This window comes from Patagioenas fasciata, chromosome 2 (genome assembly GCF_037038585.1).
Source record: "Patagioenas fasciata isolate bPatFas1 chromosome 2, bPatFas1.hap1, whole genome shotgun sequence".
Taxonomy (NCBI): Eukaryota; Metazoa; Chordata; class Aves; order Columbiformes; family Columbidae; genus Patagioenas; species Patagioenas fasciata.
The window spans coordinates 93,789,997-93,817,095 of record NC_092521.1 but is presented as its reverse complement, the minus strand read 5'-3'; the positions used below and the strand labels follow the sequence as shown (position 1 = coordinate 93,817,095).

At 41.7% G+C, this 27,099-nt stretch overlaps 2 protein-coding genes across 2 annotated transcripts in view; one reads left to right on the top strand and one right to left on the bottom strand.

Moving 5' to 3' along the window:
* Nucleotides 1-1,352: 1,352 nt before the first annotated feature.
* On the bottom strand, nucleotides 1,353-12,792 carry SMIM13 (small integral membrane protein 13). Its single transcript, XM_065832403.2, has 2 exons — nucleotides 12,301-12,792; nucleotides 1,353-3,492 (listed from the first exon to the last, which is right to left on the bottom strand). Exons 1-2 carry the CDS (start codon nucleotides 12,374-12,376, stop codon nucleotides 3,302-3,304), a joined length of 267 nt encoding a protein of 88 aa, XP_065688475.1. The 5' UTR covers nucleotides 12,377-12,792; the 3' UTR covers nucleotides 1,353-3,301.
* Nucleotides 12,793-20,474: 7,682 nt separating this feature from the next.
* ELOVL2 (ELOVL fatty acid elongase 2) overlaps nucleotides 20,475-27,099 on the top strand; it is a 52,803-nt gene continuing 46,178 nt past the window's right edge. The window contains 2 exon segments of the mRNA XM_065832958.2: nucleotides 20,475-20,495; nucleotides 20,497-20,634. Coding sequence (XP_065689030.1) covers nucleotides 20,475-20,495; nucleotides 20,497-20,634 — 159 coding nt within the window.

Below are 27,099 nucleotides of genomic sequence, written 5' to 3'. Positions count from 1 at the left end.
AGTGACTCCCTAACAGGTCTGAATGATGCAATTCAGCATGAACAAAATTGTTTACACTCCTCAAATTTTAGCAATAGCATTTTTTTTCCCCCACCAGTCTACACTCTGTTCCAGCTGTTCCAGCCTTCATTGCAGTAACTGTTTTCAATTAACTGTCACATACAACATCAGAAATTGCTGCTTATTCAAAGTTACACAGCCCCTGCAACAAAGGTGATATGACTATAGTCAAAATAAGAACCCAAAAATACATTCAAGAGAACGGCTGCAACAATAAGGCAATAAACAGTTCTAAAAATAGATCCTACTAAACAAAACAAGACTGTGTAACCTATTGGCTCCATAAGGATTCAGACCTGAATGGATCAATTCAAAGTTAAGTGCCTACCCACCAGTAGCATTTCAGGAGTACATCAGTAAAAAAATATTCAAAGACATGAGTATATTGGACTGCCAGCAATCACAACCCAGGTCTTATCACAAACACACTTTCATACATACAGCTTCGATTTGACAGGTTTGCATGAAGTGCCCTGTACAAAGATTTTACTACAGACTCCTTCAGGAAAAATTATGCATTGACAGAAGACATCAGCATTACAAAATTCTTCCAAACCACATAATATAAACCTTTGGCCTGCTACTAAGAAGATCATTAAAGTCATGCACTAGGCAGACAGCATTATTGGCAGCTATGTCACAGCAACATTAAAAAAAAATAGCATCAGCTGTTTAAAAAAAAAGAGACTGAAACTTTGGGGAGTGAAATGTACATGTACATACAGCAAGGAAGGGAAAAGGAGGTTGTTTGGCTAGAGCAGATCAGCTACCTAGAGGTTCCATCTACATCTTATTGCATATTTGATCCGTGTCAGCATTGAAACCCACATGGATTTTTCCTTCATTAACTTCCTCCAGAGTCTTGATTCTTGTACCTTTAGAGCTACTCCAATTAGCTATGTATATTGCTGGAGCTTCACATTTCTTCACATCTACTACAAGCAGAGACCAAGTTAACTGTCACTTAGCCAGGGATACTACAAGCATCAGCCTTTTGCCATCTTCTGTGCACTAAAGTCTATGTAAAAGTGAAGTGCAGTGGAGTGTCAATATCCTACATCAGTATATATATATAAAAATCTTTATTCGTAAGCCTGTATTAGCAAAGCTCAAGACAAAGATGCTAAAGATATTTCTTAAGAAAAGTGTACCAGCACTTGGTTAGCACTGCTAAACTGAAAGTCTCATCATGTCAAATGACATAATGTCACAATATTCTTGTCTGTAAGTTGTGCAAGGCAAACAACTGAAAGCAGCAGGGAGCAGAATCTGATTGCTTTTGCTCAGTTTGAAAAAAAAAATATGTGAATTTTACCCATTTAAAAAAAAACATTCCCTTGCTAGCAGACAGCATGGAAGAAGGAGACTACAAGTATTTCTACATGTGTTTAAAGGCTTTGTGCCTAATCACGCTTGAAAAATATAACCCTGTAGTTCAAAGCATGCTTATGCATACATGCTAGTGATCAAAACAAAGACTTTTAGACTCCAAAGGAAGATCAGGGCTGATCTTATATAGTTTAATACTGAGTCATCCAAATCATCTTATGAAGTGAATGCTTGCATTAGCTTTTCAACAGTATTCACAGGTAGAAAATTAAAACATAAAGGCACTAAAAGAGTGCTCTTTTCCCAGATGTAGGCCTAGTTGACAAAAAACTCAATGTTGCTGTCATTTTAGCCATACGAGTGACCCAAACCACAAACCTGCAGGTCATAGGTTTAAGCTTCGTAACAGCTGAAAGTACAAGACCATTTCATAGTCCTGTTTAACAGTTTTTATACAGGGAACAACGATCCAACCACCACCACATATCCAAGCTTTGGGAGAAAGTTGAAGCTGTTCATGACAAGACATGGTGGTAGTTCTCTCTCATACACATGAGGGGTGGCACATCCATATTCCTCCTCTTTTCAAAGATCTCATGCATCAGTCTTCAGAGCTGCTAAGCAGAAGTGGAGCTCTTCATGCTGAAGTGCAACGTCAAAGTAGCTGTATGTCTCATTCTCAAAGAAAACAGGACCAACTGCTTATTACAGTAAAAAAAAATCAGTAAGTCCTCCAGCAAACATGAGGTACCAAATTCATTGCTGTAACACTATCAAAGTGTTACAGTGACGTCTACCAAATTGGTCAGAATGCCTTAACTGCTCCACGAAAGAAGTTAGTCAGGTACGATCTGCCTGATGTAAAGGTGTACAAAGTGAATTAGAGAAGTGCTTAGTATCCAAAACCCAAAGTTGACACTTCAGAATACTAAACAGCAAGTACACCTCTTTATCATGAGGGTGGTGAGACACCGGAACAGGCTGTCCAGAGAAGCTGTGGATGCTCCATCCCTGGAAGTATTCAAGGACAGGTCAGATGGGGCTTTGAGCAACCTGGTGTAGTGGAAGGTGTCCCTGACCATGTTGGGGGGGTGGAACTAGATGATCTCTAAGGTCACTTCCAACCCACACCATTCTGTGATTCTTTATAACCTAGGCATCTTCCCAGCTCCAACACAAGCTGGACTTAGAGTAAAAGGTTCAGGAAAAACATAGAGAAACCTAGCAGGACTGTTTAACCTGTAACCGTTCTTATGCCAAAATCCAAGAAAACAGGTCTTACCACCTGATTCCTTTTTTTTTTACCTTTTTTTTTAAAGGAGCTAAAACCCTAATATTGATTTTTGATATTTCATTGATACTTTATACATACATACATATAAGAATGTAACTAAAAATCTCACTTTAGAATACTTTCTAAAGCAGGATATTTTTTCAACCGTTTTTCAAGTTCACATGCATTCTCAAGGTTGAGAAAAAATATATATATTCATATATAGCTAAGGAAATAAAACTCAATTTTACTCTATGTAGTTACAGTGCTGTAAAGAAAAAATAATTTAGAAACCATTTCAAGTCTGAAATGTTTACTATGTTCAGACTAATGCAAAGGCTAAGCCTATGGTCCAGGACCTGTTTGTAATCTGTGTGGAGAGACAGGAGCTACAGCAGTTCAGCATTTTTCTGATGGAGATTTCTCTCCACTGTTCCTTTCTTCCAGTATTCTATGACTTGCTGCTGAAGCCCTCCCTGAACCTCTACCAAAGTAGCATATGTTGGTAGCTCAGAAGTAAAGGTCCATGGGTATGAATATTACCTCTTAAGTCAGTTTTTCAGTAAGATCAAATCACTGAACGACACAGTGCAGAGGTGCTTAACCATTCATAGTTAGTCAGAAGTTCAATGGAGTACTTTAAGTTGTGTCTTCTGTAGGTGCCCTTCGCTGTCGAGCAGATTTCTGTCTGCCTCTCTGAGGTGAAGGTGGAGTCTCTTCAGCTTCAGCCTCTGAAGGCTCATTGTCTCCCTGCTGGGACCCCGTATCACCTATCAATTCTCTCAGGAACTTGAATTTAGACAAAAACAATTGCCAGACCACGTACCAGCCTGCAGGAGAAAGAAAAAAAAGGCACTGCTCAGTTACTTCATAGAAACTGATAGTCAGTTCTCAGGCAAAGTATACCAGAAAAGTAAGAAAAAATTGGATCGCCTCCCATCTTCTAATTGCCAACTCTCAACCATAACAGCCCTCCACAACACACCAACTCCTTTCTGCAGCCCTATAAATACTAATTCAACTTGAAAAAAGTTTGTCCTCATCCAGAAGCAAACATTTAAGCTCCAGTCAAGGATTTCCAGGTTCAGAATTGCACTGCCACAGGAAACAGTAGGTACATGATCACCATTGTACACCTAATGCCCTTAACTCCCAGGAGAAAAGTAATTGCTGTGGTTACATACACAGTCAGAATTCATTACACCAGTACTGTAAAAAGGTAGCACTAGGGTTTCTACCCTCACTCAGCGAAGACATTGTTAAAAAAACAAACAAACAAAAAAAAACCCACACACCAAAAAAAAAAAAAAAAACCACCACCACCACCAAAAATACCCTGCATTACATAATGGTTACTATGCACACTTCTGAAAACTTCAGAATTAATACTTTGTTTTACAATAAATCCTATTCTCATTAAGAGATCACATCCCCCAAGTTCAAGCTGTTCCCTTACCATGCCCAAATCCCATTAAAGTAAAATGAATGTTCTCTTGTAAATTTGTGTTCTGCTCCACTGCTTAAATGCTCAAGGTACTAAAACTATGCAAGTAAAGACCTGAGATGCTCGCATCTCTAGAACATATCTTAAAAATATTTAATATCCAGGTGCTCAAGTGTTTCAATAACAGATCACCAAGGAACTTAAAAAACAGATATAACTCTATCCAAACCTAAACCAGAATCTTCCTTTTAAAAGGTCTCCCATACCTAAGCACTTAGGGTCAAGAAAGACTGGAGTTTTACCCAGCTGAGAACTAGTGATATCCCTTTCCCTCTAGCTAACTAGTCAAGTGTCACTATCCATTAAACAGAAATATAACTTGAAATTTAACTACTTTGTGAAGCACACAGTTAAACAGCATAACATTTAAACAGGAATTTGAAAATATATGCTATATAAGCATCACTTGCAACACCAGAAACTGTCCAGCATAGAGCTATAAATTAATACTCCCATTCTGTGTTCAGAAGATCTTACCAGCTATTCAAGACTATACTGCTGACCTATGCAAACATTAAGACCCCTATTTTACAGAGTCAGGGAAACCCATCCTCCCAGTTAGACCACTGTCAGCAGAAACAGACCTCTGAGTGTGGACAACACCAGCACATCGGGGAAAGGAAATAAAGACTAATAAGTGGTACTTGTGCAACCACAGTACCACTATTTTATTTCCTCTTCTGTAATCAGAGCCATGCAAATACGAGCAGCCATTGCTCAGGACAAAACAAGATCCCACCCTCCTCCTCTTCCCTCCTGACACCAATTTCACACCCTACAGACTTCTAATTTCCGTAACTTCTCTGCTGCTGAGGAGAGTTGGAGGAAAGCTTTTATTACAACCTTTAATGATCTAAACGACTTCCTAAAGCCTATACCAAGTAGCTCCTTTTCCATTAAAGACTCAGCCTTTAAATCACTTCTGATTAAATTGAAACTGATGTCACATACGTGCATCAAATCACTCTGCATCTAGAAAAATCCTCAATGACTGATGTCTGGTTTGGGGACCTTTTTTCTTTCAGATCTAGAAGTAAAAATTGAAGTAGCAGTTATTTGAAAATTATTTCCATTGAGGGCTATTCTAGACCTCTGGGACATGCAATGGTTGATGCATTCTGAGACCTTGAATCAATCCATTCTTCTCATGTGACTAAACCTTATTAGAAGTAATCAAGTTTCCATAAGCAGTGCTCATTTCTAGTCCACATGGGAAAGAAAATGCATAAAATACTCCAGGTGAATATAAGCCACTTGAAAGAAAGTGAGACCTAAGCAGAATATCACATGTCACTTAAAAATGTCTTCAACTCCCCAATTTGTTGTCAGAGACAAAATTCAAGACACTAGACTTCGAAGTGCATGAAAAGCATGCAGTGCATTCTACTAAATCCACTGAAACATATATGTGTGTGTGGGGGAAACTCTCAGCCACAAATTGTTTGGTTGGGTGTTTGTTTGGTTTTTTTTATTTTTGTTGTTGTTGGGGTTTTTTTTGGTTTTTTTTGTGTGTGTGTGTGTGTGTGTGTGTGTGTGTGTGTGTGTGGCTTTTTTTGTTGTTGTTGGTTGGTTGTTGAAAATCCTACCTAAAACATGGTTACTGTGAAACAAACACATTACTTCCAGAGAACACTATGGAGCAGGGGGGAGGAAGAGATAAAAATATTCAAGGCCTTCCCAAAAGGAGTTACAGGGCACTTCAGAGAAGCTTGATTTGAATATATTTGGTACAAATAAATACTTCATTAAGGGAGGTATTTTAACTTAGGGTAAATAAAATGGACCTCTATCACTGCAAATAGGCCACTTAACACACAGAATTACGATTGGGAGGGGTGGGTAAGAAATACTACAGAATATTCACAGTTTGTTCTCAGACACTCTCAAGAAACGCAGCATTAATTTTTTCCATGTTTTGTCTGAGTTAGAGCACAATGATCTAAGTATCCAAAATATCAAGTACCACAAACAGATTTAAGAGCTCTCTAGCTCAAGACTACAAACAAGACAGTGTAAATTATCAGCCAATAAGACTGGTTATAGTCCTCAACCAACCAGTCCAGTGATAATAGCCAGGTGAAACAAACCACAATGCAGTGCATTGAAAATAAAATTACAATAGGCTTAGCCAATGATATGATAATAATGAGAGCGTAACCAGGCTTGAAAACCAGAGTTTCTAAACCTCACGAGATCTCCCAGCCTGTACCAGAGGCATTTAGGTATATGGTAATCAAAGTAGAAAGGAAGTTACTTCTTTCTGTTGTTCTAGTTACAGTGTAATCTGGGATGGAAAGTTAAAAAAATTATAAAATCAAATCTCCCAAACAAATACACTTGTCTGAATCAAGTTAAGACTCTTCAGCTGAGACTCCCTGTCGCCTCACTGTTGCTAAACGCTTAAGTAAGAATTTCCTGAGAAATAACCAGGCTACTAAAGAACAAATTATTCTGGGTAAGAGAAACTCTCTCCAGCAACAATATCAACTGCATGCACCACTGAACAAAGCCTGGAGACAGATTCACAGGACCGAGTTACTTCTGAATCACAAGACAATGCATTTTCTATTAATTTCACAGCCTCTTAAGAACATTGCAAAATGGTAACACTTGACATCATGACATACTGAAGAACTGTAAGCTGCATAATAGTGTATTTAAAAAAAGTAATTGCAAAGTAATTTAAAATACACAAAAAAGTAGGGATTTCTGTGCATTCACGTCTTTGTACAGCTCATTTCAGCTTTGCAACTATTTTTTGCAGAAGTCTTCCTGGACAGGAAACTGACACCACCAGTTTGTATCTCAAATGCTTCCAGATTGTTCAGACAAGACACTTTCAAAGAAGTCCTACTGGTTTAACTTCACCACACACAAAACGTTTGATTTGAGTCAGTCTTCCAGTGCTTAGTTTGTTTAGCCATCCAATTCACCTTTTCAAATCATTCATAGCTCAATCGAACCTTTGGAAGTCAAATAGCATACCCACAATGCATCTTCAGCAAACAAGCAGAGGTGACATGCAGACTGAAATATATATATATATAATATTTCTGCATTAATTGGTGAAAGAAGTTGCCTCTCAAAAAGTAAACCAAGTCCTACAGTGCACCACTGCAATGCAAAGTGGGGGCTGCAGCTCTTGGTGCAGCAGATACTGGAATCCAGACAGTCAGGAAATCCTCTCCACCACAAACATAGTATTTTGCATTTAGGCAGAAAAGCAGCTCCAGCTCCCAGCCTCCAGAGAGTTTAGTACTCACTAAAAGCTGGGAACTACTTTCTCACTTAAAATGCCAGAGTCAGGTGCCATCCAAAGACATTTAAGCCATGCTTGGCACTGTGCCATCAGTATGTCAACCTCTGTTATAAATCATCATGCAATGTGTTTGTGAAGATGGGACCATGACTCAAAGCCTCTTCTACTGACTCACACAGAGACTTCTATAAAATCTGTGTAATATCAGGATTTTAAACAGTTTTAATGATTTGACTATGTTTCTTTAAAGCCACCTTTTATTTCCCACATCAGCTCTTAGTTCTTTGCAAAGGGGAAAGAAACAAAGTGATCTGGCTACAACGTTACTCCCCCTCAGAAAGTGAGGGGTGTGAGTCTCAGGTCCACGCATTTAATTCACCTTACACTGGCTTGTATGCTCTTCCATTTGTATAATGAAGAGCAACCAAAACAAAACAAACAGGGTTAATATAGAATGTCACGGTAAAGCAACCTGAGCTTTCTTATGTGAAATACAAATGGAACCAAGAAAGGATGTAAGGTGACATGGCAACAGCACAAGACAAAGTCTGAAGATGTGGCTTCTATTTCTGACCCTACTATAGACTTCTGTGCAGTCTTGCAAGATCACTTTACCTCTGTGTCCCTACTGATTTGAAAATAGGATGCTACTACTCCAGCACATAAAGACTAATTTGGAACTGGGTTATTACCAAGGTGAATGTTGCCTGTATTCAAATGCTGAAGTGTCCATCACCGAAAATCTTAAGCAGGCATAGCTGAAGAGAGGGAAAAAAAAAAAAAAAAAACGTGGAGCTCTAGATGCTAACCTGAGATCTTGGAGAACAAGGCTCTACTCTGACCTCTATGCCAGATTTCTTCTTTTACCAGGGACAAGTCACTTTAATGCTGCACCATTTTTAAGATGTAGGTAATGTACTGCCATAGTGGACAGCTTTGCTATGGAGAAGATTCAGTTAGAAGGAGGCACACACAAATCTGATACTGGAATAACACAAGACATCAGGTGACATGGTGCTTGGCTCTGCACAGCACCTTAAACCTGGTCCTATTTAATGCAACACTCTACCACATGCTGCTTGCTGACTAATAGCAAGAAAACCTGCTCTCTTCCAATCTCCCATTTATAACAGTTTCAAAATTAACTTCAAATTAAATGGTATTTTCTCTTTTTTGCTGCTCTAACCATGTACGATTTTCCTTGTTTTTTGAATCATTTTATGAGATTCACTCATTTAAGGTAATTACAAAACTGTTTAACAAAGCATTAAAGAAAACTCGTTCAGGCTGAATTTAGGGCTCAAATGTTTTCCCATCTGCAAATGAATTCAGACTTGGGAAGCAAATCACACACTTGTTTCAGCATTTTGAGTTACATGAATTTTGTTTTAAGGTCATGTCTCTCAAACCACATCTCATTAGCCTCTCTTGCCAAATGAGATAAACGCTTCCATCTGTTCCATTGAAGGCACTTCTGCAATTTCACATGGCTCCATGTATTACTACCTGGGGAAAATAAAACAAATACACAGAAGAATAATAATAACAAACACACTATTAGAGTGCACCTTGGCTGGTATTTTATCCTATATCCTTGCCTATGCATGAGTTCCTCCCATCTGCAGAGGAATATGGAAAACACAAAAGCAGCAATAAGACCACTAGAGAGAAACCAGAGGAAGGGAATCAGAAAATGTGGGAATAAAAAAAAGTAGAAGCAAGTTACCTCAGTCCCACTTTCAAAGCGCAACTGAAAAATTGCTGTTTACAGCCCCTCAATGGTTTCTATGTCAAATGTGACCAGTTTACAAATAGAGATGTTGCTAGCTGCAAGCCTTCTGTGTTTCCTAACAAATTCAGATTAAAACTGAAAGTAGCCATTGCAAGCATACAGAAATGTTTAGAAGAAAAAGAAATCAGATCATTTATTTGAAGTACTTCTATAAAAATGAACACCTGATTCAGGCATAAACATTTTCTTTTCATATGGCTAAAGAATGGTCAAAATAACTTCCAATAGCTTGTGCTTTGAATTTTTTCTCTTCACTTTAGAAAAATGATAAAATGTAATTTTTTCCCCAATATTGAAGTTCTGATAACACATATCACATCAAATTCGTTATAAGCAGCAGAAATCCACATGATCCTAGGATGTCTCCTGGATGTTGAAGTCTATTGTTCTCTGCAAGCATTCACACCATGAATCCTTTTATAAGCCACTCAAAATCCAAGCTACAGCTCTTTAGGCTCTTGACCCTGTAAGTCCTTTTCATAAGGCTGTTTCAGTACCTCTCACGCATGGCTGTAAAATATTCTTATCATATCATCAGATCAAGCTTAGTCAAGATTATATCCACTCAGTCTTGTGTCATGTTTGTCTATTAATCATGTGTCTCACTGGCTGGCATTTACTCCTATCCTGTCATACACAGCACTCAGTCTCCCTGGGAGTCTAACAGGCTGTGGAGAGATCTGTAGGTAAGAAGGTGGATAAGAAACCATCTATCACTGGCACAGATAAACAATTAAATTTGAAGTAGCAGGTACTCAATTTTCTCTAGTTGTGTTCTTGACACTGTTTTCTTTGAGTGTTTTCCATTAATAATCATGGCACAAGAACCAAGAAGTGTAGCAATATTAATTAGTAAATGCTGTATGACAGAAAAAAATCATTACCAATACTGGAAATCATTATCAAATTTTATCGAGTTACTTCTAACAGGGTAGCAGTTCAAATCCACCCCCAAAAAACAATGAACATGTCAGCTTCCTGTGTTCGGTACTTCTGGAATCTAGTGACTTTTAGCACTCATTTTATAAGCTCTGATACTGTTGAAAGTAAAAAAAAAAAAAAAAAAAAGTATTAATTGAATCCAAGTTGAATGTACAATACAGAATTCCAAGCTGCTAAGTATTTATTTATAAACCACTTAAAAATAAAGTCATTAATTAATTACTTTTGCCCTCTTGAAGCAAGAAAGCACTAGAGAGATGTTTAAGTTAGCAGGCAAAGTTAGAGATCCTAAGCATTTCAATTCCATTTGTGAAATACAGATAAAAGCTGGAAGGCCTGGAGAAGGTGTTTCTGATTTTGAATAGCATGTCACGAAATTATTTTAATCTTTCAGCACGAGAGGAAGCAAAGATCTCATATGCATACTATGAAAACATAAAAACGCTAGAAAGTACCACATTTCATCTTCTAAAAATACGAAAAGTGGCCAGACAATACCTAATGAGCATATAGAAACTTGCATAAATAGCCACTTAGGTCAGCTTTTAGTATGTGACAATGGAGAGTAAGGACACACAGAAAAAGTGCAGAATACCAGGAAAAGTGTACAACGTGCACCCTTGCAGTCCTAGTTATCTGTATTTCAGAAGTTTCCTTACCTGAGTCTTAGTGCTATGGGTTACAGATGCTGACCTTTCTTCCACAAACTTTAAATGATTAAAGTTCCAGCATCCAAAATAGTCTTTGTTAATGAGGCTGCAATTTATTTCCCCATTGTGTAAAAAGAAAACATTTTGTTTTAAGCCTGTTGCTCAATCATTTAACTGTATGTTCTCCAGTTCCTCTGCAACGATGACATTTCCACAACCATTCCCAGTTTACCTTTTTCATTCTGCTCAGTTTTATAACCATCACCCATCTATCTTCCAGGCTAGAGAGATCTAACCTATTTAGAGTTTCTTCATGCAGGAATCCTTACATAGCTCTCACCATCTTATTTTGTAAAAAGAAACTAGGCTTTTTTTTTTAAATAATGTAATACACTTTAACAAGAAAATACACTGTTTGAGACACAGGTATGTGGTAGATTCCTGCAGCAATATAATGACATCTTCTATTTTATTTTAAACTTCCAGTGTTTAATTTACCAATTTGCTTGCTACAAGGCATTAAACAGAGATTTTGGAGAACTGCTCACAATTCCTTCAGCTAATCCGTTTTTTGGGGATGCTAACAGCTCAGTTCAAAGCCATATTTCCCCACAAAAATAATATATGCATACATTTCACACTTCTTATGTGCATTACTCCATACATTCTAATACTGGATTTCACATCCCGTATTACTATCCGGATCCTTGATATTGCAAAATCTTTTCACAATGGTTTGCCATCTTGATCACAATTGACATTTTTAACATTAAATGTTAGCTGACTCTTCACTTTGCTCCCTTGGTTTCCACAAATCACAAAGCCACTTGGAATTTTCTTCTTATCTCACAAACCTTTCACCACAGACTATGGCACAGTTTGAGTTTGGTGGTGGTGAGTTTTGGGATTTTTTTTTTTTTAAAGCTCTAAGTTCAGCACATTGACCACAACACCCTCACGTACTACCCTATTGATTCTTTCCAAGAACTCCAACAGACCTGCAACTAGTGCCCACCACTGAAATAACCCTTCTCTCTGAATACACATAAGAAAAAACCTCAAATGACCTGCTTTCAATCTGTTCTAGCAAACAAATGTCAAAACCTGAGAGGTACCAGTATGAAGTTTACTTCTTCTATTCAGTGACATTTCAGACCCATGTACAGAGTCCGCTCACTAATAAAATGCTGTCGGCTTCAGATTAGTCACTGAATTATGTTCTAGGAATATTTCACGGCTGAAAATTATTAGGAAACAAAGAGAAGGGGGCGCTGCGAATCACACACGCTTCCCCACAGCCCAGGGCACGGTGCCCTTTCATTTCCTTCAGTCAATCTCAGCAAAGAGGAACCACCAGAGATTGAGAAAGCAGGGGAGGCGGGGGGGGGGAAGAAGCAGGGTGAGGATGGGGGACAGGGGCGCTGCCCGCCTAAGCCAGCCAACCCTCCGGCAGCCTCTTGCCGCGCACCGAGCGCGGCAGGCGGGACTCACCGCACAGCATGAAGAGCAGTACGCAGGCCAGGGTGGCCACGATCACCAGCAAGGTCAGCCCGATGCTCTGCCACATGGTGCCGGCCGCCTCCCCCTCGTCGGCGGCGGGGGCTCCCTCCTCAACGACGCCTCCCCGCCGAGGCAGCTGCTCGGCCGGGCTGAGCCGGGCTGGGCCGAGCCCCACCGGCGGCCTCCCCTGCAGGAGGGACAGCAGGGGCGGCCGGGGCCCAGCCGGCCCCTCGGCGGGTCACCCCGCAGCGGGCCGCCGCGGGGCTGAGGTGAAGGCAAACGCCGGCCGGCGGCTACATGGAGGAGGAGGAGGAGGAGGCCGCGCCTCGCATCGTTGCCCGCTACTCCGGGGAAGAGAGGGGGCAGCCCCGCAGCCCAGCCGGGAGGGCGAGATGAGCCGAGGAAACGCGGGCTGAGCCGGCAGCAGCACCGGCGCTGCCTCCTCCCGCCGCTTAACAGCCCGGCGCGAAGAGCGGCCGTGGAGAGACGGGGCGGGTCTCTGAGTGCGTCATGGTGACGCGCAGCGCGGTGCATGCCGGGAACTGTAGTTCGCCTCCTCAGGCCCCGGCGGCAAGCGCGGTGGGCGGCCCCGCAATAGGGACAACAAGTCCCGGCGTGCCCCGCGCCACCTTCCCTGCGGGGGGCTGAGAGGCTACCGGGGCACGGGCGGCACTGAGGGCGGGGGTGGCGCAGGCTGGGCTGAGTGGGTGCGCGGCCAGGCTGTGTGAGGCAGAACCAGGAGAGAGGGGCAGGCGTTGTGGTAAAAACACAGGTGTGGCCGTGGCTGGAGCCCTGAGCAGAGCAGAGAGTCTGTAGTAGGACAGGTTGTTCCCCGTGCAGTGATTGATTTAGCTCAGTCCTAAGGATGGGGCAACCTGATCTCTTGTTCCTCTTTCTCCCTCTTGTCATTGCTGCCTTGGCTTCCACCTGCCCGGGTTGATCGCAAAGGGGGCAGCAGGGCCACCAGTCCTTGGCCAACGCAGCATTTCTACATCTGCGCCAGCCCAGCGTGGTTCAAATTCCACATGACCTTGGCTCTTGCTCCATGTTGACATTATAGCAACACATCAAAGCTGGTCTTTCCCTCTTAAGAGAAAACTGAGGAAATACTAACTTCCAGGAATCATGAGATAATCTTGATTCTGACACGGACTTTGCTTTTAGAGCGGGAATAAGGTTATAGCTTTCATTTGTTGTGTAGGAGGTGCTGGTTAATGTTTCTAAAACTACTGAAAATGTTTGTTTAAATCCGCTACTGCAGAAGCCTAACTTCCCATGAAGATGTCACCCATTGCAGTGAGATGTCAGAGAAAGCTTATCCAGTTCCCCTTTGTGATCCTTTTAGGGATTATTTAAAAGTCTCCCCCTTCAAGTGAAGCTAAAAATAATTGTTTTTCCTGCTCATCGAGTATGCCACATGCCCTCTCCTTTCAAGAGACCTGTAAACCAAAATTATGTGTACATGCAGCCCCCATTCACATCCATAAATTTGCTGTCACTTCACCAAATCAAACCACAGTTCTCTCTTTTTCAGGAACAGACTGCTCCAGCCTGGGTCGCCCACAGGGTCACAGGTTCCGGCAGCAAACCTTTTCCAGCCTGGGTGCCTCTCCACCTGCTCCGGCATGGAGTCCTCCATGGGCTGCAGGTGGATCTCTGCTCCACCGTGGACCTCCATGGGCTGCAGGGGCACAGGCGGCCTCACCATGGGCTGCACCACCAGTTGCAGGGGAACCTCTGCTCCAGCAGCTGGAGCACCTCCTCCCCCTCCATCTTCACTGACCTTAGTGTCTGCAGGGCTGTTTCTCTCGCATATTCTCACTCCTCTGTTCTATCTGCTGTTGCATAACAGTTTTTTCCCCACATTAAATTTGCTACCACAGAGGTGCTGCCACTATCACTGATGGGCTCAGCTTTGGTCAGCGGTGGGTCCATCTTGGAGCTGGCTGGCATTGCCTCTATCAGACATGGGAGAAGGTTCTAGTGGCTTCCCACAGAAACCACCCTGGTAGTCCCCCTGCTACCAAAACGTTGCCATGCAAACCCAATGCACATAATATTATGTATATTTTACCTAGGACTTTTCTTCAGACTAAAATTATATGAACACAGACACATCCACCCCACTAGATATCATTTCATGTGTTAATGTGCCAGAAATCTGTACCAACACCAATGATGGTGCATTTGGGATAAGTGAGTTACAGTGTGGATATTGTTATTTTTCAAGAGCCCATGAAATAACACAGAAGAAAAAAAAAAGAATAGTATTGGACGGATGAGGTTTTCTAGTCACTGAATTTCAGAAATAAGGTTGTTTATACAAATCTAAGCTTGTTCCTTATGTGTATATGTGCAACATGGAGTTACAGAAGTGAAAATAGCTCATCAGTTCCCTGAAGACAATGGAAAAACTCACTGGCGATATCATTATAATCTTTTATCCATTATTTTGCAACACTTGCTCACTGGTACCATCAAAATTCTACATTTAATACTTTCACCTATGACGCTCACCACAGATCAAGCTTTTCACATCTTCTCACGCAGTGTGTATGACCACATATGCAGTAAGATGTGTTTTGGGGGTGGAGGAAAGAGGATGGTCAGGCCATTCAGCAACAAAGGAGCTGCAGCACAAGGCGGGTGAGCAGGCATGTAGAGGGCCTCTGCCAAGCAGCACATCAGACCATGGGTTGGGTCAAAGCAGGAGCATTTTACTTGCTTCCATAGAGCAAATGGTGCAAATCAGAAAGATAACGACTAGCAAAAACAAGAGAGATGCGGATGCTGAGGGCACAGGGCTTACTTTCAGGGTGTGAGAGCTGACACATCTAGACTAACCAGATGTTTTGCAGCAGTCAGTTAACTGGTGTTTGTGTTTGTGCAGCAAGACCAGGTGAGGAATGTGATTATCCCTCCTTCACCAGGAAGAGGATTGAAGCTGAAATAGATGTTCAAAGTATCAACATATTTTGTGCCCCTTTTGGCCTCCTTTTCAGCCAGTGTACAGCAAAAATCTCGTTTCTCTTGCATTTAATTTATTTGTAGCACAGCTTTCACTGATGTCAGGTGCAGCTGCTCAACACTTTGACAAATGTACATTTAGTTACCCTCAGGCAGCCAGCAGAAAGAAGAAGAGAATTTTTGACTAGCTGTAGAAAAAATACGTAAATGATCTCCCCATAACTACATGGAAATTATGTTATATAAACTCTGTATTCTAGTCCAGGAAAGGAATTTCATCCACTTTAACGAGATTATCTTTTATCCTTTTCCAGATCCTTGCATCATTCATGGCCTCCTGTTTGTTTATCATCTGCACCATGCATTAATGTAGCAGGAGTCTTGCTGAAAGCTATTGTTGTAAATAAGGATTATTAAAATGAATATGCACAAGAAGAGCAAGTTAAAGTAATCCAGGCAGTTTTTGTTCTACAGCGTCCTAATCTTTTAATCCTTTTCTAGGCACATACAATATCTTCAAAGGTGACTGGCAACCATGCCAACTGTTGTAGCCAAAACAACATATAGGGGCTTGACTGCCTGTCACTTGTACCCCAGAAGCCAGCCAGGTAGTGACAGTTCATGCAGAAGGAGCAAAACGTAGCTCTTTCTTCTCTTCAGAATGCACTTGGTGACCTTTCCCCCACTACTTTTCCTTTGGTATGAATACATTTATTTTTCCCAGACCAGGAGTAGGGAGAACATCCTCCTTCCACCCCTTTCCCTCTGTGTTACGTTGTTGTGCATCACACTGTCAGCTCTTTGGGGAAGGACTCTGGTGTAGGTCTCACCACAGCAGGACCATGATCCCAGACTGGGACCCCCATATGCCACCATAATGCTAAATATGGAGAGAGCTCATTCACATGCATCCACAATTCACAGCAAATTAACGCCACCAGACTCCTCAGAGGAGATGGGCAGATAATGAGGGACAGAGCATCTAAATATGGTCTTTTGTGACAATTCAGCTTTTGGTTTGGACCCATCAGTTTTTCCCCAGTTCTTGGCTGAATTAAATGAACAATATGGACTATTTAAATCAAGATGATAGGCATAAGAGGGATGATAAAATTCTATTTATGTAAATTTAGAAAATACCAAATTATACAACCAAACTATCTGTGACTGCAGCCAAGGACTTTTCCTGGACTTGTTGCAATTGCATCCCAGCTTTAGCAGAGCCTTTAAGAGTAAACACTGGCAGTATTTTTGTGTTCCAGAAGAGGGTGCTAAAACATAATACTTATTAGAAAACCTGCAAAGCTGCACAATTGCTTAACTCCATGCTTCCTCCAGGATAAGTTTATTGTGGCAGAGTTTTTATTTTACATGCTCATAGCTGGCAATTTAATACAAGTTTTAGCTTTACCTGTACAGACATGTTACACCAGTTTCAAAGACTAAAAGTATAGAAAAAACTACATTCTAGAAAGAACTAATCATACCAGAGAAAAACAAGAGGATAAACTTTCAGTTCTGTTTTGATAAATCACAAAATATTTTTGCTTTAGCCTGATACTGGGATTTGATTCAACACAGTTTTATTAGTGACAGTTCTTAAGCACACCCTGAGAGTTAACAAAAATTCTGTCGCATTAACCTCGTAACTCCCTATGATGTCACTAGCAGAACTGAGATCTTTAGGTACAGAACCATTATCCTGTGCCAATAAAACTAGAAAAAGAATGGATAACAGGAAGAAAATAACCTCTTCCATGTCAGCTCAAGGAAAGAAGAGACGTTTTGCCATTGAGTTGGACAGATACTACTGACAGGACAATTTAGTGAAACAGACAGTTTAAATCCCAACTTGGAGGAGACTGTGATCAAGAGCAGTGATTTGCAATGGGGGACATGGTTCATTTCACTTTTCTTTCTTAAACTAAAACTTTATCCTGCTGATTGAAACTTAGCAGGAGTTGAGAGCTGCCAGTAGCCGGCTGATCAGTGGTACATGGTCCATCTTGTTTCCTGCTGAGCTGCAAACCCAGTGGGACTTGACAGCTGTGAAGTCATTGCAACTCAAAGGTGCTGTTCCTAAGATGCAGAGATATTCAAAACCTGACTGGACACAGCCCTGGGCAGCCAGCTCTAGGTAACCCTGCTTGAGCAGGTGGGTTGGACCAGGTGACCTCCAGAGGTCCCTGCCAACCTCAACCAGTCTGTGATTCTGTAAGTTAGGCAGCTTGTGATGAGGTCCAACCTACAACAGCCCCTACACCAGCAGGACTCAAGCTAACTCCCTGTGGCATTTCACCATAAACAGTAGTCATTGTGTAACAGCAACACCCCAGAATGAAGTCCTGGTTTAATTGCCTCCACTTACTCTTCCTTGTTACCAGAGAATTTCAGCTGGAACTAAGCAATTCCATTTTTCCATGTGTTGATTTATTTTTCTGCCCTGCCTGTTGGCACAATGTGCTGTTCAGCAACCACTCAAAGCTAGCACGCCTGGTAGAGGTCTGCCTGGGATCCAACTAAATATATGGCATTGCCCTCCATACAAAACAGTTGAATCCAAATCCTACCACAGCCCTTAAATGTCTAAATTCAGGTCATTAGACAGGCTTTAAAAATATCCGTAATACTATTACATCTTCCTTTAGATGCCACTAGAATCCTATTTGCCTCCTATATGTGTCTTCATTGGAGACACTTTTGTTTTGATAAAAAATAAAATTGCTAGTACAGAAGAAAATGACATTAATTAATATTAATAGAATGTGTCAGGTACAAGGAGCTCAAGAAATTAGAAATGTGACATCTTTACCAAAGTTGAACATCTGTTTCCTTTCTGTTTTAGACAAAGAAAAGCAAGAATAAAGAAAAAAATATTTTGTATTGCCATGTTCTTATGTCTGGATTTGGCTTGACAATCTAACTCCACCCTGTTTGAACTAAAAAGAAATTAGAATAAAAATTGTGGGGCTGAAGCATTCCAATGCACTGAGTCACTACCATGTTTTTCTGTCTTCCAAAGTGCTCCTTGGTCTACAGCACCTAAAGAGTAAACTCTTGGACAAAGAGGAAAATTTTCTGCTTAGGTAACAACTTCTTTGGGGATAGAATGGCTACAAAAAAGTATTTCTCTTCAATATTTCAAGATGGTCTGTAGTAACAGAGAAGTAATTAAATGAATAACCTATCAAAAAGATGAATTAGAGGAAAGGCTAACACGTTGACCTCAGGAATCGTGGCAGTTTAGCGTAGACTAACGTGCCAGCAAACAAGTCTACGTCTATAAAAGTGGGCTAGAAGTTACACGAGGACACGCTTTCACGTGGAGCTTTTGGCAGTATGATTTCTGGGCAGGCAGCCCTGGGAAGACAGCCATTCTCATAGCCTTTGGTGTATCTCTGCCTCTTGGTCCAAGAGAAAGCACGGGGTGAAGAAGTGCATGGACAAAGAGCCTACCAGGAAGGAAATCTTGAGGTTTAGAACACCAGTGCTACACTATGGACAAATATAGCTTGTCTCTACATCAAGCACACTTCAGTTTGTGAAGATGTTACCTGTCCTGTACCACACGTGGTCCCCTTAGCTTATTTCCCCCACTTGTGCCACTGAAACCAGGAAAGACTATTCTCTGAGGCCTGGTCAACAAAACTCTGAACAGCCAGAACTGAGAGGGCAGCAATGGGAGTGTGTGTACAAACATGTCCTTTTTGGCAAATCCTCATTGAGAAAATAAAACAAAAATGAATAATTTTAATATTTAAAAAAGATTATTTTGATTTCCCATGCCATAGACTGCTTTATTAAAAACGGGAAAATAAGCAGGACATTGTCAACAAGCTTCAATAGTTTAAATAAATGTTTAATAGGAGGTATAAGGCTTTGTTAGCATTTAGAAAAAAAAGTCAGTTTTGAAGGCATGAAATTTTGTCCTTGTGCCACCAAGCACAAAGCTTCTCATCTTCTACAACCTTTTTCTGCTTAATATCAGTGGTGGAGCTGGGGCCAGTAGCTCTTGCTCTGTGTGATTTTTTGCCTCTTTTCTAGCCAACCTAAATAAACAGTTGCTTATCAATTTCTCTTTAACAGACAGATATCCAGGGAGCTGCCACAGCAGCAATGGGGTGACATTGATCTCACTTTGACACAATGCATGGAGGATTCAAGGCTTCAGGTCAGAGGACTTAATCTGCAAATATGAGTGCTGGGCTATAGATCAAACCCTCTGTTAAATACAACCAGTCACGTCAGGGTCACAGTAGCCAGCCAGTGTCCTTGACTGCTCCCCAACTGGCCTGTCATGGAATCATAGAATAGTTTGGGTTGGAAGGGACCTTCAAAGGTCATCTAGTCCAACCCCCCTGCAATGAGCAGGGACATCTTCAACTAGATCAGGTTGCTCAGTGCCCCATCCAACCTGGCCTGGAATGTCTCCAGGGATGGGGCATCTACCACCTCTCTGGGCAACCTGGGCCAGTGTTTCACCACCCTCATTGTAAAACATTTATTCCTCATATCTAGCCTGAATCTCCCCTCCTTTAGTTTTAAACTGTTGCCCCTTGTGCTGTCACAACACGCCCTGCTAAAAAGTCTGTCCCCCTCTTTCTTATAGGCCCCTTTCAAGTACTGAAAGGCCACAATAAAGCCTCCCTGGAGCCTTCTCTTCTCCAGGCTGAACAACCCCAACTCTCTCAGCCTGTCCTCATAGCAGAGGTGTTCTCACTCTCTGATCATTTTCTGTGACCCTCCCCTGGACCCTCTCCAACAGGTCTATGTCTTGCCTGCTCTGAGGGCTCCAGAGCTGCTCCAGGTGGGGTGCCACCAGAGCAGAGTAGAGGGGCAGAATCACTCCCCTCAACCTTCTGGCCATGCTCCTTTTGATGCAGCCCAAGATATGATACAACTGGTCACATCAGGATGATGGTAGCCAGCCAGTGTCCTCATGTGCTCTCAAATTGGCCTGTCAATGGAGACCAGTCTGAATTGAATCTTCCCAACAGTTTTTGTGAAAGGCCGGTGGCCCCTATCCACAGTGTCACCTAGGGTGGTGACACACCATCTCTAACCTCTTCCCCTGCCCAACTATCGCATTCTCACCTCCCTGCGGTTGCTCACCACCACCTCCCCATCCTCTTTGCACTCCTCCCCGCGGCCAGGTGCACGGCGGGGGCCCAGAGGAGCGCCGCCAGCTCACCGCAGCGATGCCGCCGGCAGCCGGGATCCGGCCCCCCTGCCCTGCGGCCGCCGGCGGGGGCGGGCGCGGCGGGGCCGGGGAGGAGGCGGCGCCTTATAGCGGGGGCGCGGCGGGCAGCGCCAACAGAGCCGGGCCAGCGATACCCTGGACAGCGCCTCGCCGCCATGGTGAGTGTCCCCCCGGCCGCCAAAGGGGACCCCCTCTCCCCACCTTTCCCCGCCGTCTGCTGTACCCCTGCCCCCCGCTCCCGGGGTTGGATGCAGACGAGCCGCCGCTGCTCCTCTTGCATCCCTGCCCCCTTCCCCCGGCTTCGCTGGGGCCAGCTGCAAGCACGGCCCCGCTGTCCTTCCCCCTTCTCCTACGGATCAGGTTTGGGGCGTCCTTTTTCGGGGGGTGGGGAGGCACCCCCTCGGCTGCCCCCCCCACCCCACGGCGAGGCATCGGTCAGGCGGCAGAGGAAGGGGAGGGACCCCCGTGTACACCCGTGCAACGCGGGGAGCCGAGCGGCGAGTGGGGATAGCGAAGGGAGGGATGGGGCCGGAGTGGATGGAGTAAGTGGGGGGCAGCCCCCACACACAAGGGTCCCCGGGGTGCTGCGGGAGCGTGGGGTGCACCCGCGGCCCCTCTGCCCTTTCGTGCTCCAAGCAGGTGTATTTTGAGGTGTGCTTGAGCATGTTACATAAACAGATTATTCCTAGCAGTATGTTAGTAGAAGGTCTTGTGTTAGTCATGCAATCTGCAGTGGAACACTTCCTTTTTTTGTCCATGTAACGAATGAACAATAGAGTTTTACATTCCAGTTTAGCATTTATGATAGTTAAAGTGCAACAATACAGTCACCTATTTAGCGAGTAGGACCATTTCCGCACAGCACATTGTATCTTTGCAGTCATAGTAACACCCCCAAAGGAGCTCACCCTGTTTATAAACAGTAATGCATTAAGTGTAATGCTGACCTTACAAAGTAGGACAGTATCATACAGGTATTTTGCAGCTTTAAAGTCTGAGATACAGCGGGGCTGGAAAATTTGTCCAAGCTGGTTGTATGAGAAGCCTGGGACACAATTAACAACAGAACCTAGTTTTTCTTTCATATGATGGAACATTTATTTTTTATTTTCAAATGTCTTTGCATCATATATAGTAAATTCTGCCTTCCTTGCATAGAAATCAATTTGTATTCCCCCTGTCCTGGTTCAGACATAAATAATATTCGAATAGCCATTCCATTAAGTAACTTGAGTCCTCTCCTATTTAATGTTTTTGCAATCAACTCAGACTTGGGATAATAAATAGCAGAAGACCCTATTGAAAAAGACCAGAAATGGTGCAGTAGTTTATTCTATCTAGGACTCCAGAATGACTTTCCACTACATTTTTTAATTTACATTTCTTATCATCCAGGGTGAGACATGAATACAAAATATGTGACTAAACTACCATAACTGCACAAGTTAATAATGGCCATTGATAATGTCTTCCTTATGATACAGTGAAGCTACAAACACACCTGGTGTTCCAAAAGAAAATGTGCATTATTTATCAGTAACTGGTACAGCTAACACAGAGGTGCTCAGAAGAGCTGAGTCAACCTGAAATAAAGTTGAAATCGTTGGAGCCAGTTAAAATATTTCACTTTGACTACTTTCAGGACTGAGATGAAGTCAGTTATACAGGTGTAAATTAAGGAAAAAAATGTTGGTAACATAGGCATTGTCAACTCTGTAGTAATGGAAATGATAGCTGAGATCTATCCTTAACCTATTATTTCTGGTTCTTAGAGCTGTTTAATTAACCCAAAATTATTTTTGAAGCAACTGGCAGCAGTATCCAGAAATCACCACTCAGAACTACACGTGTTTCTATTAGCAAGTTTTGCTTGTCTGTTTCTTCAATAATGTTAGTGTTGAAAAGTTCCTGAGATTTCACAAGCTTGTTACTTACACATACAAGCATTCTGGGGGGAAGAATGGCTGATTTGGGAAAATCCTTTAAGTGGTACAAAGGCTAAAGGTTGCATTTGCCCTAGAATTTTTAGATAGTGCCATTGGAGCATTAGCTACCAAAACCAAAATTGAACATTTGTTGAAAACTGCTGCAATGACACTAATGCAGGGTTAAAAGTTACAGCACATCAACGTCTAAGTGTACCTGGCACTTGGGGGCGGGAGGACACACAGACATCAAAGGATACTATCAAAGGTATCAGGACCAAATGAATTACAAACATAGATTTTGGGGACAATTAATGGGAACAACATTTTAGTGGTCCTTTTTCTAGTGGCATAGAAAAAAAGCAGGTGTATGTTGCTAGTATCCCTTCAACTCAGCTGAGAGAGTGTCCTCAGCATCCTGAGTGTTAAATCACTATTATTTGTAGAAAGCCACATAAGGAAACCTGTTTTTCTGGAACTTCATTTTGCTGAAGCAGCAAACCATGGCCTTCACCAGGCTTTAAGTGTTTCCTTGTCATCCTCACCATAGGAGGGCAACCACAGTGGGATGGTTCTTCTGTTTATGTAGTTCATTGCAGCTCTACTTCAGTGAATCTAGGTCAAGTTACACTGGCTCAGGATTTGGCTGCACCCTTGAACTTTAAACCGATTATAAATTTTGATTTGTCAGCGTATATTCCATGGGGTCAAATCCCACTTTTATGGAGTAAGAGAGTGTATAACCTTGCACAGCACATGGCGACTAATGCTTACAAAGAGGCTAGGTAACACTAAGGTAAGCATAAACAAGAGAAGAGTGGGAAGCTGTATTTAATAAGTTCAAGTATCTGTGCCTCTACAATAATTCAACTTACAGAGGGGCTATAAAGACAGGAGCTAGAATATCTTTTAAATTCCCTAACAGACATAGATAACCAGTGTCATCTGAAATCAGTGAAGACAGACACCTAACTCTTCTCAGCATTCAGAAGCATCATGGCCACCATACCAGGGCATGATGCTTGATGTGGGCACGCATTGATTGCAGGGCATACAGAACGGGCCCTAGACATCAACAAATCTCTTTGCTTTGTTGGCAGTAACAAAAAAAACCCCCCTTGCCTCATCATTCATTAGTACTTGTTAATCGCGCTGAGCATGAAAAAGAGTATTGCAAAAACAATGTTCCAGCCCCTTAATACTGACACACAAACTGCAAGAGAAGGTTTTCTGTAGACAGAGATCAATCCAGCACAAATCCATGGCTGCCAAAGGAGCCAGTGCTACAGCACCCACTGTCAACAAGATCTGTCGAGCACCAGCAGAGTGAAAAGGTAGCAGACCAGCCACCCTGCCATCCAGAACCACAGCAGCAAGCCAGGGTTTTGTCATCTGATAAAGAATTAATAAGCTATGAGAAAACATGCTCAGAAACTGCATATAGGACAAAAGGACATAAATACTTGCATAGAAACTCAAGTACAGGCACTGAAGATATTTGCACATGGTGCAGTGACAAAGGAGTGGTTAAAAAAACTCCAGGACCTGAAGTAAGAGTCAAGTGTTTTGTTTGTATACTCACTTGTAGATACCTGCTTGTAAAAACTGGCATGCTGACTCTGGTGTTGATTCCTTTAATCTCTAGAAAGATGCTTTGATTCTTCAAGACAGATAATTGTATCTTCATTAGAAGCACTCTGACCTGTGAGGATAAGCAGAATCCTGTTGTTTGTTAGGCACTCGATTTTACGTTCATTTAGTTTAATTGCACCTCTTGATTTTATTAAAGAAGGAAGTTAATCAGATGAAAATACTCTACAGTTGAACTTCTGACACAATTAAAAGTTTTGGGGAAAAAAAACCCCAAACCTGCAGCAATATTTTCTTTAGGTATTAGCAAACTCTGGATTAATGTAAATATAAAGGGCTGTTTTATTCCCTTATTTAAGCCAGCTTCAAGTGTAAATCCCATCAGGTAGGGCTTTTGCCTGATTTTTTCATGCCATGCTTTATGAGAGTTTTTATTAATCACTGCCTGTAAAACTGATTTAGAAGTCCAGGCACAGACAGACATTTAAGAACAAATCTTTTACAAAGGGAGCCTGAAGTCCATGTTCAGTGACAAAGTACTATGGCAGAAGTGCAGCCTGATTCATAATTAAAGAAGGTAAAGGAGATGGGAGGGAAATTAGGAGGATAAAACCAAGCGTACCATGGTTGTTCAGAGCCAGAAAGCTGTTGGGATGAGTCTGCCTCATGAAGGAACTGTGGAAGGGCATGAGAAGGATGGCTCAGCTGCAACAGAGGAGAAACATCTTGTGAGACTGTAACTCTGCCACTTTATAAATGCCGCACTTCAGGCTTCAGGTGTATCAAATTTATCAGCCAATTTGTCAGTGCTTGGTGACAGCTGAGCTTATAAATCCATTACATGCATACACCCCACAAGGCTTGCCTTATGGGCCACAATATCTGACTGACTGCATCTTTACCCACAGGACTGCTGCACAGCTGACAAGTTGAGTTCAATATAAAATAAAGTGAATAGTTACATCTTCTGTGAGTCTTCTTATCCACCTAAGTAACACCAAGAACCACTTTAGGTTTTTTTGGGCTAGTTATGCTCAGATCTAGGAGGGTAAGAGTTAAAAATTTACATCCTACATCTTCAATAATATGATAATTACCTTTATATTAGCATTAATACTGAAAGTACTCTGATTAGATGTCGATATAACAACAACTGAGTGATTTTTTTAAAATGCTAAGTTCTTTCAGCTAATGTGTTCAAACTGTGTTGCATTTCCTCTTCCTCAGTCAAAACTGACCATGATAAAATATTAATAGTAAAGGTCAGATGTCCCAAACTGAAGGAAATAAAGCTCCATGTGGCAAAAAATTACTACATGAAGATGTGTAATTAGAGAATAAAAAAAATTAAGATTATTTTCATCACTCTAGAGAGAAATTTTGCTTTTTTCCCTCAAGAAGGACAAATATAGAAATTAAACAAGAAATACTTCTTATTCTGTGTCTGTATTTGAAAGCCAAACATAGCAAGAAATTGCAACTGGAAGTAGGGTGGCTGAGTTTTAAATAGATACCCTAAAACCAAGTGTAAGGAAGTACAACAAAGCCATTTTTCCCAGTTCTTAAAAGTCCCCTAAAATATGCCAGTCAGTAGTTACCATTCATGACACTTTGCAGCAAGCAAAGACAACACGGTACAGCAACCAAATGGGGGGAGTAACTTACACACATAAAGAGAAGTCTACGGTTGTTTTTATTTCCCCCGTGTAACAACAACAGATGCAATTTCCAGGCATTTTTGTGTCATTAAGGCCTTACCATTCAGCACGGTCATTAGCATTTTGGTTTTAAGAGAAGCCCAGTCTGGGTGTTTCCATCGTATAGCGGGTTTAAGAGTTTCGGGCTTTCAAATTCCAGTTATACGTGGATTAAACTCTAGGATACCCACTGTTGGGGTTAGCAGAGGACGGAAGCTAATTAGCTTGTGAACCCTCTTATCCAGTGCCAGCAGACTGTGCTTTGTTATTGAGGTTTCATACACTTTTAAGAAGAGGTGTCCTTGAAGTTGATTAGCTTGATTTAAGGTTTTTAAAGAGGTAAATTTAGAACTGTTTCAGAGGAGGAGACATAAGAGACCTTCCATACTTGTTTTTTGTCTTCCTTATTAAGCTTGAAAACCCAATATCATTTTCTTTCCTTTCCTCACCCAGTCTCCTTTAATCATGATTTAAGTTAAAAACATGAATTAGCATTTGAAATCCAAGTTTTTGGCCTCAAGGATTTAAGGGAGAAACAGAAGAAAAAAAATTAAGGACCAGTTCATGGAACAAGAATATATTTTCGTATTTAAATGTTGTTTTGTATTCTCAAGTAACACTTTGGAAAACACCTATCAGATTCTGTTTCTTAATTTCCCTACATTACATATGCATTTTTACAGCCAGCTTAAAGTAAAAAAATACTTTGTTTCTTGCATTTGGCTGTGAGCTTGGATAAAACTGTTCCAAAAAGCAAAGCGCCTTCAAACTGGCAGGGAATAAATGGTTGGCAAAGTTGTCAAGGGTGATTTCCGCGTCAGGGAATTGGCACATCTTTTGGTGAGGGGGTTCTGAATAATACCATCCACACCCGCTTTCTCTCCAATTGCTGGCTGCAGTCAGCCAAGTTATTTCTTTTGCTGTTTATAAGGTCAGGTGTGAAGTTGTGCAAGTTCCGCATCTGCTAGAAGTTGGTATTTGTGGCAGAACAGTGTTTTATTATTTACAGAGTTTAATTTTTTTCATTGTTTGTCAGTATTCCATGAATTCCAGAAGGAAAACACATGGAGTCTGGTTTCATATTTGCGTGATTGCCAATCTATTATTCAAATCCTTTGCTGTACAAAACAGTTTTATCAATTTGCACTGCTGACTGGCTACTCAAAATTATCATCCTGCCCAAATTCAGAAGCTTTTATATTATGAAAAATATCCCATGCAATGCTTATAGGAACAGCTGCATCTCTCAGCTGTTAGAATTACACATTTTCCTAGTTTTATGACATCCTCCGCAATTTCCAGAGCTCTCTTTTCTGGCAGATGGGTAGTTACATATCCTCTCTAAGATTTGTTGAGTTTTTCTGGTATGTGTCAAAAGTATCATAGGTTGTTCATGCTCCCCTTTGTGAGA

What these genes read in the sequence shown, in the direction of transcription:
- SMIM13 (XM_065832403.2), bottom strand. Translation starts at nt 12,376, where the DNA reads ATGTGGCAGAGCATCGGGCTGACCTTGCTGGTGATCGTGGCCACCCTG. An exon ending in ACTGCTCTTCATGCTGTGCG is followed by an intron (nt 3,493 to 12,300) that starts GTGAGTCCCGCC and finishes TTTCTCCTGCAG; the next exon opens with GCTGGTACGTGGTCTGGCAA.